The sequence below is a fragment of the Rhinoraja longicauda genome, chromosome 44, assembly GCF_053455715.1.
Source record: "Rhinoraja longicauda isolate Sanriku21f chromosome 44, sRhiLon1.1, whole genome shotgun sequence".
Taxonomy (NCBI): Eukaryota; Metazoa; Chordata; class Chondrichthyes; order Rajiformes; family Arhynchobatidae; genus Rhinoraja; species Rhinoraja longicauda.
The window spans coordinates 5,598,977-5,611,591 of NC_135996.1; the positions used below are offsets into that span (position 1 = coordinate 5,598,977).

The window sequence follows — 12,615 nt, forward strand, 5'->3', positions numbered from 1 at the left end:
AATGGGTCGACTGGGCTTGTATTCACTGGAATTTAGAAGGATGAGAGGGATCTTACAAAAACATATAAAAGACACAAAGTGCTGGAGTATCTCAGATGGTCAGGCAGCATCTCTGGAGAGAACATGGACAGGGGATGTTTTGGCTCAGGACACATCTCCAGAGATACTGCCTGATCCACCTGAGATACTCCAGCACGTTGTGTCTTTGTTTTCAGGGAAATGCAAGTGCTGGGTGACCAAGAAAAGACACAAAGTGCTGGAGTATCTCAATGGGTCAGGCAGCATCTCTGTAGATGAGTTGTGACCCAAAACATCTCCTGTCCATGTTCTCTCCAGAGATGCTGCCTGACCCATCTGAGTTACTCCAGCACTTTGTGTCTTTTCTTGGTCACCCAGCACATGCATTTCCCTGAAACCAAAGACACAAAGTGCTGGAGGGAGGGAGGGAAAAGGGAGAAGGAGGGAGGAATGGGGGAAAGAGGGGGAGAAGGGGGATAATGGGAGTTGAGGGAGATGATGAGGGGAAGGGGGGGGGGGAGGGAGATGGAATAGTGAGGGGAAGGGGGGAAGGAGGGAGAAGGGAGGGAGAAAGAAAGGAGGGGGGAGGGAGGGAAGAGGGGGGGGAGAAGGGAGGGTGAAGGAGGGAGGAGAGGGTGAATGGAGGGAGGGAGAAGGAGGGAGGGAGAGGGTGAATGGAGGGAGGGAGGAGGAGGGAGGGGAGAAGGAGGGGAGAAGGAGGGGAGGGGGAGGGAGAAGGAGGGGAGGGGGAGGGAGAAGGAGGGAGGGAGGGAGAGGGTGAATGGAGGGAGGGAGGGGGAGGGAGAAGGAGGGAGGGAGGGAGAAGGTGAATGGAGGGAGGGAGGAGGAGGGAGAAGGGAGGGAGTGGGGAGTAGGGAGGATAATGGGAGTTGAGGGAGATGGAGTGGTGAGGGGAAGGGGGGAGGGAGAAAGGAGGGACAAAGAAAGAAAGGAGGAGAAAGGAGGAGTAGGAAGAGGGGGGAGGGAGAGAGGGGGATAAGAAAGGAGGGAGGAAGGAAGAGAGGGGAGGGAAAAGGGAATGAGAAAGAAAGGAGGGAGAAGAAAGAGGGTGAAGGAGGGAGGGAGAAGGGGAGGAGTGAGGGATGGAGTGGTGAGGGGGAGAGGGAAGGAGTAGGAAGAAAAGAGGGAGGGAGAGGGGGAATGGAGGAGGGAGGAGAAAGAAAGAGAGAGGGTGAAGGAAGGAGGGAGGGAGGGAAGAGGGATGGAGTGGTGAGGAGGGACGATAATGGGAGTTGAGGGAGGAAAGATTGGGGGGGGGGGGGAGGCAGATCGATGCGCTCGGCGCTCCATTGCTCTGTGGCGGGGGCGCATCGTCGCTCTCGGGCATCGATCGCGAGCGCCTGCGCGGCGGGGGCGGGGCGGGCGGGGGGGGGGGGGTGATCGACGCGCTCGGCGCGCGGTGGGTCGTGTCTGGGCGGCAGGCGGGGGGGGGGGGGGGGAGCGGAGCGGCGGCGGCGGTTGGTGACGGTTGGCGGCGACGGTTGGTGACGCGGTTGGTGACGCGGTGGCGACGGGGTTGGCGACGCGGGCGGTTGGCGAGGATGAGCCTGGCGGAGACGCGGGCCCCGCGGAGCAATGCGGGCGGGCGGCTGTGGCGGCTGCTCCAGGCCGAGGAGGAGGACCACTTCTACAGCACCACGTACGGGGGCTTCCAGGAGGTGAGTGGGAACCCCCCCCCCCACCCACCCACCCACACACAGTCCGCTCCCTCACTACTCCCCCACCCCCCACACAGTCCGCTCCTCACTCCCCCCCCCACACAGTCCGCTCCTCACTACTCCCCCACCCCCACACAGTCCGCTCCTCACTCCCCCACCCCCACACAGTCCGCTCCGCACTCCCCCACCCCCCACACAGTCCGTTCCTCCCCAACCACCCACCCCCACACAGTCCGCTCTTCACTCCCCCCCCCCACACAGTCCGCTCTTCACTACTCCCCCCCACACAGTCCGCTCCTCACTCCCCCACCCCCACACAGTCCGCTCCTCCCCAACCACCCCCCCCCCCCTCCACACAGTCCGCTCCTCACTCCCCCACCCCCACACAGTCCGCTCCTCCCCAACTTCCCACCCCCACACAATCCTCACACACACAGTCCGCTCCTCACTCCCCCACCCCCACACAGTCCGCTCCTCCCCAACCACCCCCCCCACACAGTCCGCTCCTCACTCCCCCACCCCCACACAGTCCGCTCCTCCCCAACCACCCCACCCCCACACACACACAGTCCGCTCCTCCCCAACCACCCCCACACAGTCCGCTCCTCCAAACCCTCACACACACACACACCTCCACACACACAGTCCACTCCTCTCTCCCCACACCCACACAGTCTGCTCCTCAACCCCCCACCCCCACACAGTCCGCTCCTCACTCCCCCCCCCCACACAGTCCGCTCCTCCCCAACCACCCCCCCCTCCACACAGTCCCGCTCCTCACTCCCCCACCCCCACACAGTCCGCTCCTCCCCAACCACCCCCCCCCACACAGTCCGCTCCTCACTCCCCCACCCCCCACACAGTCCGCTCCTCCCCAACTTCCCACCCCCACACAATCCTCACACCACACAGTCCGCTCCTCACTCCCCCACCCCCACACAGTCCGCTCCTCCCCAACCACCCCACCCCCACACACACAGTCCGCTCCTCCCCAACCACCCCCACACAGTCCGCTCCTCCAAACCTCACACACACCTCCACACACACAGTCCACTCCTCTCTCCCCACACCCACACAGTCTGCTCCTCAACCCCCCACCCCCACACAGTCCGCTCCTCACACACACAGTCCGCTCCTCCCCAACCACCCCCACACAGGTCCGCTCCTCAACTCCTCACACACACACATACTCACACACACCTACACACACAGTCCGCTCCTCCCCATACACACACACACACATATACTCAAACACATCTCCCTCCCCACCCCCACACAGTCCTCCCACACACACTCGCACAGTCCTCCCCACGCCCCCCACGCACACTCGCACAGTCCTCCCCACGCCCCCACACACACAGTCCTCCCACGCGCACACACACACACAGTCCTCCCCCCCCCACAATCCGCTCCTCACACTCCCCCCCCCCCACACAGTCCGCTCTTCACTACTCCCCCCCACACAGTCCGCTCCTCCCCCCCCACACAGTCTGCTCCTCCCCAACCCCCCCCACACACACGCACAGTCCCTCCCAACCCCCCTCACAGTCCTCCCAACTCCCCACCCCCACACAGACATACACACATACACACACACCTCCCCTCCCAACCCCCCCACACAGTCCGCTCCTCCCCAACCACCCCCACCCCCACACAGTCCGCTCCTCCAACTCCCCCCCACACAGTCCGCTCCTCACACTCCCCCCACACACACACACCTCCCTACTCACGCACACACAGTCCACTCCTCCGAACCCTCACACACACACAGTCCGCTCCTCACCCCCACACACTCATACTCACACACACACACACACACACACACACACACACACAGTCCGCTCCTCACTCCCCCACACACTCATACTCACACACACACACACACACACACACAGTCCGCTCCTCCGAACCCCCACACACACACACACACATAGTCCTCCCCCCACACAACGCTCCTCTCTCTCCCCCCCACACAGTCCGCTCCTCCGAACCCTCACACACCACATACTCACACACATCTCCCTCCCACCCCACACAGTCCTCCCCACACACACACATACTCCCTCACCACCCCACACAGTCCGCTCCTCACACTCACTCCCCAACCCCCCCCCCCCACACAGTCCTCCCCACACACACGCTCCTCCCCAACACACACACCACCCCCCAACACACACTACACACACACACACCCCCACCCCCACACGCTCCTCCCTCCCCAACCCCCCACCCCCACACGCTCCTCCCTCCCCAACCCCCCACTCCCACACGCTCTGCCCCTCCCCAACCCAGGGGGGGTCGGGCAGCATCTCAGCAGAAGGATCCTGACCCAAAATATCCTCTAATTTCATTCTCCAGAAATGCATCTTGTCCATCTGAGTTACTCCAGCACTTTTTGTCTTTGTTCTCAAGGAACTGCAAGTGCTTGCCTACCACGGTGCTGGAGTAACTCGGGGGGGGTCGGGCAGCATCTCTGGAGAAGGACCCTGACCCAAAATATCCCCTGTCCATGTTCTCCAGAGATGCTCTTGTCCATCTGAGTTACTCCAGCACTCTGTGTCTTTGTTTCCAAGGAACTGCAAGTGTTGGGGTGATCAGGAAAAGTATCAAAGTGCTGGAGTATCTGAGAGCATCTCTGGAGGACATTGACAGGAGATGTTTTTGGGTCAGAAACCTCCACAGAAGCTGCCCGACCATCTGAGATCCTCCAGCACTCTGTGTCTTTGTTTCAGGGAACTGCAAGTATTGGGGTGACCAGGAAAAGACACAAAGTGCTGGAGTAACTCTGGGGGTGGGGGGGTCAAGGCAGCATCTCTGGAGAACACGGATAGGTGATAGGTAAAGTTGTACAAGACGTTGGTGAGGCCGCATTTAGAGTGTTGTGTTCAGTTCTGGGCACCGTGTTACAGGAAAGATGTTGTCAAGCTGGGAAAGGTTTCAGAGAGGATTTACGAGGATGTTGCCAGGACTCGAGGGGCCTGAGCTACAGGGAGAGGTTGAGCAGGCTGGGTCTCTATTCCCTGGAGCGCAAGAGGATGAGGGGCGATCTTATAAAGGTGTACAAAATCATGAGAGGAATACATCGGGTAGTCGCACAGAGTCTCTTGCCCAGAGTAGGGGAATCGAGGATCAGAGGACATAGGTTCAAGGTGAAGGGGAAAAGATTTAATAGGAATCTGAGGGGTAACTTTTCCACACAGAGGGTGGTGGGTGCATGGAACGAGCTGCCAGAGGAGGTAGTTGAGGCTGGGACACACTGGAATTTACAAGGATGAGAGGGGATCTTATCGAAATGTATAAGATTATTAAGGGGTTGGACACGTTAGAGGCAGGAAACATGTTCCCAATGTTGGGGGGAGTCCAGAACCAGGGGCCACACAGTTTAAGAATAAGGGGTCGGCCATTTAGAACGGAGATGAGGAAAAACTTTTTCAGTCAGAGAGTTGTGAATCTGTGGAATTCTCTGCCTCAGAAGGCAGTGGAGGCCAATTCTCTGAATGCATTCAAGAGAGAGCTGGATAGAGCTCTTAAGGATAGCGGAGTCAGGGGGTATGGGGAGAAGGCAGGAACGGGGTACTGATTGAGAATGATCAGCCATGATCACATTGAATGGCGGTGCGTACAGGCTCGAAGGGCCGAATGGCCTACTCCTGCACCTATTTTCAATGTTTCTACGTTTCTATCGCTCTACGACTGTGTTTCAGGTCGGGACACTGCACAATTCTCTGTGAACGTTCTCCGGAGATGCTGCCTGACCCCGCCGAGTTACTCCTGCGGTTTGTTTCTCATTTATCTCGGCCAGCGTCTGCATTTCCCCACGAAAGAAAAAGCGACAAAGTGCCGGAGCAGCTCGGCGGGTCGGGCAGCGCCTCTGGAGAACGCGGGCAGGTGGCTGAACTCTGAAGAAGAGCGCTGACCCAAAACGTCACCCGTGCATTTGACGTATTTGCACGCTCTCCAGAGATGCTGCCTGGCCCGCTGAGTTACTCCAGCACTCTTTACTCCTTTTAACCAGTTCCACATAGAAAACAGAGAAAATAGTAGCAGGAGGAGGCCATTCGGCCCTTCGAGCCAGCACTGCCATTCATTGTGATCATGGCTGATCGTCCACAATCAGTAACCCGTGCCTGCCTTCTCCCCATCCCTTGATTCCGCTGGCCCCTAGAGCTCTATCTAACTCTTTTAAATTCATCCATTGAATCGGCCTCCACTGCCCTCTGTGGCAGAGAATCCCACAAATTCACAACTCTGGGTGGAAAAGTTCCTTCTCACCTCAGTTTTAAATGGCCTCCCCTTTTATTCTTTACTCAGTCTGAAGAAGGGTCTCGACCCGAAACGTCACCCATTCCTTCTCTCCAGAGATGCTGCCTGACCCGCTGAGTTACATTTTGTGATATTTCCCCTTTATTCTTAGACTGTGTGTGGCCCCTGGTTCTGGACTCCCCCCAACATCGGGAACATTTTTCCTGCATCTAGCTTGTTCAGTCCTTTTATAATTTTATACGTCTCTACAAGATCCCCCTCTCATTCTTCTAAACGCCAGTGAGCACAAGCCAGTCTTTCCAATCTTTCCTCCTACGACAGTCCCCGCCATCCCGGGGATTAACCTGGTGAACCTACGCTGCACTGCCTCAATAGCAAGGATGTCCTTCCTTCTAAACTCAACAGTTTGGTTCAGAGATACAGCGCGGAAACAGGCCCTTCGGCCCACCGGGTCCGCGCCGACCAGCGATCCCCGCACACTAACACTATCCTACATGCACTAAGGACAATGTACAATCTTTTACCGAAGCCAATTACCTACAGACTTGTATGTTTTTTAGTGTGCTGGGCCTCTCTCTATAAGGTGCTGGTCAGGCCACATTTGGAGCATTGGGAGCAATTTTGGGCCCCATATCTGAGGAAGGACGTGCTGGCTCTGGAGAGGGTCCAGAGGAGGTTTACAAGAACCATCCCAGGAATAAGTGGGCTAACGTACGATGAGCGTTTGTCGGCACTGGGCCTGTACTCGCTGGAGTTCAGAAGGACGAGGGGGGGAAGAGACCTCATTGAAACGTGCAGAACAGTGAGCGGCCTGGATAGAGTGGATGTGGAGAGGATGTTTCCACTAGTGGGAGAGTCTAGGACCAGAGGGCACGGCCTCAGAATTAAAGGACGTTCCTTTAGGAAGGAGATGAGGAGGAATTTCTTTAGTCAGAGGGCGGTGAATCTGTGGGATTCGTTGCCACAGACGGCTGTGGAGGCCACAAGTCAGTGGGTATTTTTAAGGCAGAGATAGATAGATTGTTGATTAGTGCGGGTGTCAGGGGTTGTGGGGAGAAGGCAGGAGAATGGGGTTGGGAGGGAGAGATAGATCAGCCGTGATTGAAAGGCAGAGTAGACTCGATGGGCCAAACGGCCGGCGATTCTCCTCCTATCACCTCCTGTGACCTTCTGACCTGTTGTATAAAATTCTTAAGGGATTGGACAGGCTAGATGCAGGAAAAATGTTCCCGATGTTGGGGGAGTCCAGAACCAGGGGTCACACAGTTTAAGAATAAGGGGTCGGCCATTTAGGACCGAGATGAGGAGAAACCTTTCCACCCAGAGAGTTGCGAATCTGTGGAATTCTCTGCCACAGAGGGCAGTGGAGGCCGATTCACTGGATGGGTTTAAAAGAGAGCTAGATAGAGCTCTAGGGGCTAGCGGGATCAAGGGGGTATGGGGAGAAGGCAGGCACGGGGTACTGATTGAGAATGATCAGCCGCGATGACATTGAATGGCGGTGCTGGCTCGAAGGGCCGAATGGCCTCCTCCTGCACCTATTTTCCTATGTTTTTATACCCCGATAATGGGGTTGAGGGAGATGGAGTGGGGGGGGGGGGAAGGAGATGGAGTGGGGGGGAAGGAGGAGATGGAGGGAGGGGAAGGATAATGGGAGTTGAGGGAGGTGGAGGGAGGGGGGGAGGGAGGGAAGGGAAGAAGGGGGAGGATGGAGGGTAGGGTAGGGGAGAGGAGGGGGGTGCTGCCCCACTGTGGGTGAGGTCTGGGTGCACTTGGCGTGGTGAGCCGTGATCTCGCGCGCTGATCTGCCGCCCGGGAGCGTGTCGGAGGCTTTGTGAAAGTCCCTACACACCGCATCCGCCGCCGCTCCCCCTTCGAGCGTTCCACCTGTCGCCCTCCCCCCGTCGCGAGCCCGCGCTCGACAGCGTCTCCTCTCCACCCGCTGCAGGAGTCCGGGGACGAGGAGTACAACACAGAGCAGTCGGACAGCGAGGATGAGGTGGACTCCGACTTCGACATCGACGAGGGGGACGAGCCCGACAGTGCGCCCGACGATGAGGAGCCACGCAGGAAACGGCGGGTCATCACCAAGGTGTACAAGGTCAGGAATGGGAGGGGAGAGAGGGAGGGAGAGGAGAGAGGAGAGAGAGAGAGAGAGGGGGAGAGAAGAGAATCATCGCCAAGGTGTACAAGGTCAGGAATGGGAGGGGAGAGAGGGAGGGAGAGGGGAGAGAGGGGGGAGGGAGAGAGAGAGGGGGACGAGAGAGAGAGGGGGAGAGAGAAGAGAATCATCACCAATGGTGTACAAGGTCAGGAACGGGAGGGGAGAGGGGGAGAGAGAGGGAGAGAGAGAGGGGGAGAGAGAGAGAGAGAGAGAGAGAGAGAAGAGAATCATCACCAAGGTGTACAAGGTCAGGAACGGGAGGGGAGGAGAGGGAGGGAGGGGAGAGAGAGGGAGGAGAGAGGGGGAGAGAGAGAGAGAGAGAGAGAGAGAGAATCATCACCAAGGTGTACAAGGTCAGGAACGGGAGGGGAGAGAGGGAGGGAGGGGAGAGAGAGGGGAGGAGAGAGGGGGAGAGAGAGAGAGAGAGAGAGAGAGAAGAGAATCATCACCAAGGTGTACAAGGTCAGGAATGGGAGGGGAGAGAGGGAGGGAGGGGAGAGAGAGAGGGGGGGAGAGAGAGAGGGGGAGAGAGAGAGGGGGAGAGAGAAGAGAATCATCACCAAGGTGTACAAGGTCAGGAACACGGGGAGGGGAGAGAGGGAGGGAGAGGGGAGAGAGAGGGGGAGAGAGGGGGAGAGAGAAGAGAATCATCGCCACGGTGTACAAGGTCCAGGAGGGGAGGGAGAGGGGAGAGGGAGAGAGGGGGGAGAGAGGAGAGAGGGGGAGAGAGAGAGAGAAGAGAATCATCGCCAAGGTGTACAAGGTCAGGAACACGGGGAGAGGGGGGGAGAGAAGGAGGGAGAGGGGGGAGAGAGGAGAGAGAATCATCGCCAAGGTGTACAAGGTCAGGAATGTGAGGGGGAGAGAGAGAGAGAGGGTGAGAGAGAGAGAAGAGGGAGAGAGGAGACCAGTTTTTCTTTCTTTAAAACTGTCACAATTTGTTTCGTTGGGTTGTTGTTCAAATTAATTAAATGATTGCATTGTATGGAGGGGCATTCCCAATCTCGTTGTACCCTTCCCTGTACAATGACAATAAAGATATATTGTATTGTATTGTATTGGGAGAGAGAGAGAGAGAGGGGGGAGAGAGGGAGGGGGGAGAGAGGGAGGGGGGAGAGGGAGGGGGGAGAGGGAGGGAGAGGAGAGAGAGGGGGAAGAGGGAGAGGGGGAAAGGGAGAGAGAGAGAAGAGAGAGAAGAGAGAGGAGAAAGATAATCTCATTGTACCCCCTGTACAATGACAATAAATATATATTGTATTGTATTGAGAGAGAGAGGAGAGGGAGAGAGATGAGAGGAGAGAGCGAGGGGAGAGAGAGGGAGGGGGGAGAGAGAGAGGGAGGGGGGGAGAGAGAAGAGGAGAGAGGGAGAGGGGGGAAGGAGAGAGGGAGGAGGGAGGGAGAGAGAGGAGAGGGAGGGAGAGAGAGAGGGAGAGGGAGAGAGAGGGAGGGAGAAGGGGAGTGGAGAAAGGGAGAGGGAGGGAGAGGGGGAGAAGAGAGAGGGGAGAATCATTGCCAAGGTCTACAAGGTGAGCATGGGGAGAGGGGAGAGGGGGGAGAGGGGTGGGGCGGAGGGATAGGGAGGTGGGTGAGTCTTCACCAACTTCTACAAGGTGAGCGATCCAGGTCACGTCTGGAGAAAATACACGCACGCACGCACACACACACACACACACACACACCCCACACACACACACCCCACACACACAACCCCCCACACCCCACACACACACACACACACACACACACCCCACACACACACACACACACACACACACACACACACACACACACACCCACACACACACACACCCCACACACACACACACACACACACACACACACACACACCCCACACACACACACCACACACACACACACACACACACACCCCACACACACACACACACACACACACACACACACACCCCACACACACACACACACACACACACACACACACCGCGGTCCCCAGCACCCATGCTGCCTTCTCTGCCCCCCAGGAGCCCGTGAAGCCGACGCGCTCGAAGCCCCGGGTCAGGAAGCTGCCGGGAGGAGCCGGAGCCCCGGAGAAAGTCAGCACGGAGACGGGTGACCTCGCCGACACGCCCGACGACAGCGCAGACCGTGAGCAGCAGCCCCGCGGCACGCAAGCACACGGACACGGCACCGCCACGCCACCGCGCACACGGACACGGAGAGAGGGAGACGGGGAGAGAGAGAGACGGGGGAGAGAGAGAGGGACGGGGAGAGAGAGAGAGAGGGAGAGAGAGATGGGGAGAGAGAGAGAGGGACGGGGAGAGAGAGAGAGAGACGGGGAGAGAGAGAGATGGGAGAGAGAGAGAGAGAGACGGGGAGAGAGAGAGAGAGAGACGGGGAGAGAGAGAGAGAGACGGGTTAAGAGGACGGACGGGGAGAGAGAGAGAGAGAGAGAGTGGACTTGGACAGGTTGGGAGAGTGGAATGAGAAGTGGCAGCTGGAATATGGCGCAGCAAAGTGTGAAGAAGGGTGTCGACCGAATCGTCACCCATTCCCTCTCTCCCGAGATGGTGCCTGACCTGCTGAGTTACTCCAGCATTTTGTGATACCTTCGATTTATAGACAATAGGTGCAGGAGGAGGCCATTCGGCCCTTTGAGCCAGCACCGCCATTCAATGTGATCATGGCTGATCATTCCCAATCAGTACCCCCGTTCCTGCCTTCTCCCCATACCCCCTGACTCCGCTATCCTTAAGAGCTCTATCTAGCTCTCTCTTGAATGCATTCAGAGAATTGGCCTCCACTGCCTTCTGAGCCAGAGAATTCCACAGATTCACAACTCTCTGACTGAAAAAGTTTTTCCTCATCTCCGTTCTAAATGGCCGAACCCTTATTCCTAAACTGTGTGGCCCCTGGTTCTGAACTCCCCCAACATTGGGAACATGTTTCCTGCCTCTAACGTGTCCAACCGCTTAATAATCTTATTCGTTTCGATAAGATCTCCTCTCATCCTTCTAAATTCCAGTGTATACAAGCCTAGTCACTCCAGTCTTTCAAACATACGACAGTCCCGCCATTCCGGGAATTAACCTGGTGAACCTACACTGCACGCCCTCAATAGCAAGAATGTCCTTCTTCAAATTTGGAGACCAAAACTGCACACAGTACTCCAGGTGCGGTCTCACCAGGGCCCTGTACATTTTGTACCAGCACCTGCAGTTATTTTCCTACGTGTCAAGAGTGTTGAGCCGTGCATTTTGGCCCTGGGATTAAAGGTGTAGACTATTTTCTAAACGCTGGAAGAGATCGTAGGGAGTCGGGGGAAATCTTGGTGCAGGATTCCCAAAACGTTGATCTCCAAGCCTAATCGGCGGCTGTGCAGAACGTTCCTCAGATTGGTCTCCTAATCTGAGGAAAGACATTCTTGCCATAGAGGGAGTACAGAGAAGGTTCACCAGATTGATCCCTGGGATGGCAGGTCTTTCATATGAAGAAAGACTGGATAGACTCGGCTTGTACTCGCTGGAATTTAGAAGATTGAGGGGGGGATCTTATAGAAACGTACAAAATTCTTAAGGGGTGGACAGGCTAGATGCAGGAAGATTGTTCCCGATGTTGGGGAAGTCCAGAACCAGGGGTCACAGTTTAAGGATAAGGGGGGAAGTCTTTCAGGAACGAGATGAGAAAGTCTTTTTCCACACAGAGAGTGGTGAATCGGTGGAATTCTCTGCCACAGAAGGTAGTTGAGGCTAGTTCATTGGCTACATTTAAGAGGGAGTTACATGTGGCCCTTGTGGCTAAAGGGATCAGGGGGTATGGAGAGAAGGCAGGTACGGGATACTGAGTTGGATGATCAGCCATGATCATATTGAATGGCGGTGCGTACAGGCTCGAAGGGCCGAATGGCCTTCTCCTGCACCTATTTTCTATGTATCTAACTCAATGCGAGCATTTATTTCAAGAGGGCTTATGTACATAAAAACCGGGATGTAATGCTGAGGCTGTATAAGGCGCTGGTCAGACCGCATTCGGAGTGTTGCAAGCACAGTTTTGGCCCCCATATCTGAGGAAGGGCGTGCTGGGCTCTGGAGAGGCTCCAGAGGAGGTTCACAAGAACGATCCCAGGAATGAGTGGGTTGACGTACGATGAGCGTTTGTCGGCACTGGGCCTGTACTCGCTGGAGTTTAGAAGGATGAGGGGGGGGGAGAGACCTCGTTAAAACGTACAGAACAGTGAAAGGTTTGGATAGAGTGGATGTGGAGAGGATGTTTCCACTAGTGGGAGAGTCTAGGACCAGAGGGCACGGCCTCAGAATTAAAGGACGTTCCTTTAGGAAGGAGATGAGGAGGAATTTCTTTAGTCAGAGGGCGGTGAATCTGTGGATTCTTGGCCACAGACGGCTGTGGAGGCCACAAGTCAGTGGGTATTCTAAGGCAGAGATAGATAGATTCTTGATCAGTGCGGGTGTCAGGGGTTATGGGGAGAAGGCAGGAGAATGGGGTTAGGAGGAAGAG

The 12,615-nt window shown here is 56.7% G+C and overlaps 1 protein-coding gene across 1 annotated transcript; it reads left to right on the plus strand.

Moving 5' to 3' along the window:
- The first annotated feature begins 1,492 nt into the window (after positions 1-1,492).
- Positions 1,493-11,467, plus strand: LOC144612345 (vacuolar protein sorting-associated protein 72 homolog). Its single transcript, XM_078431919.1, has 4 exons — positions 1,493-1,697; positions 7,909-8,061; positions 10,125-10,248; positions 11,376-11,467. The coding sequence occupies exons 1-4, from the start codon at positions 1,581-1,583 to the stop codon at positions 11,465-11,467; spliced, it is 486 nt and encodes a 161-aa protein (XP_078288045.1). The 5' UTR covers positions 1,493-1,580.
- The last annotated feature ends 1,148 nt before the right edge of the window (positions 11,468-12,615 follow it).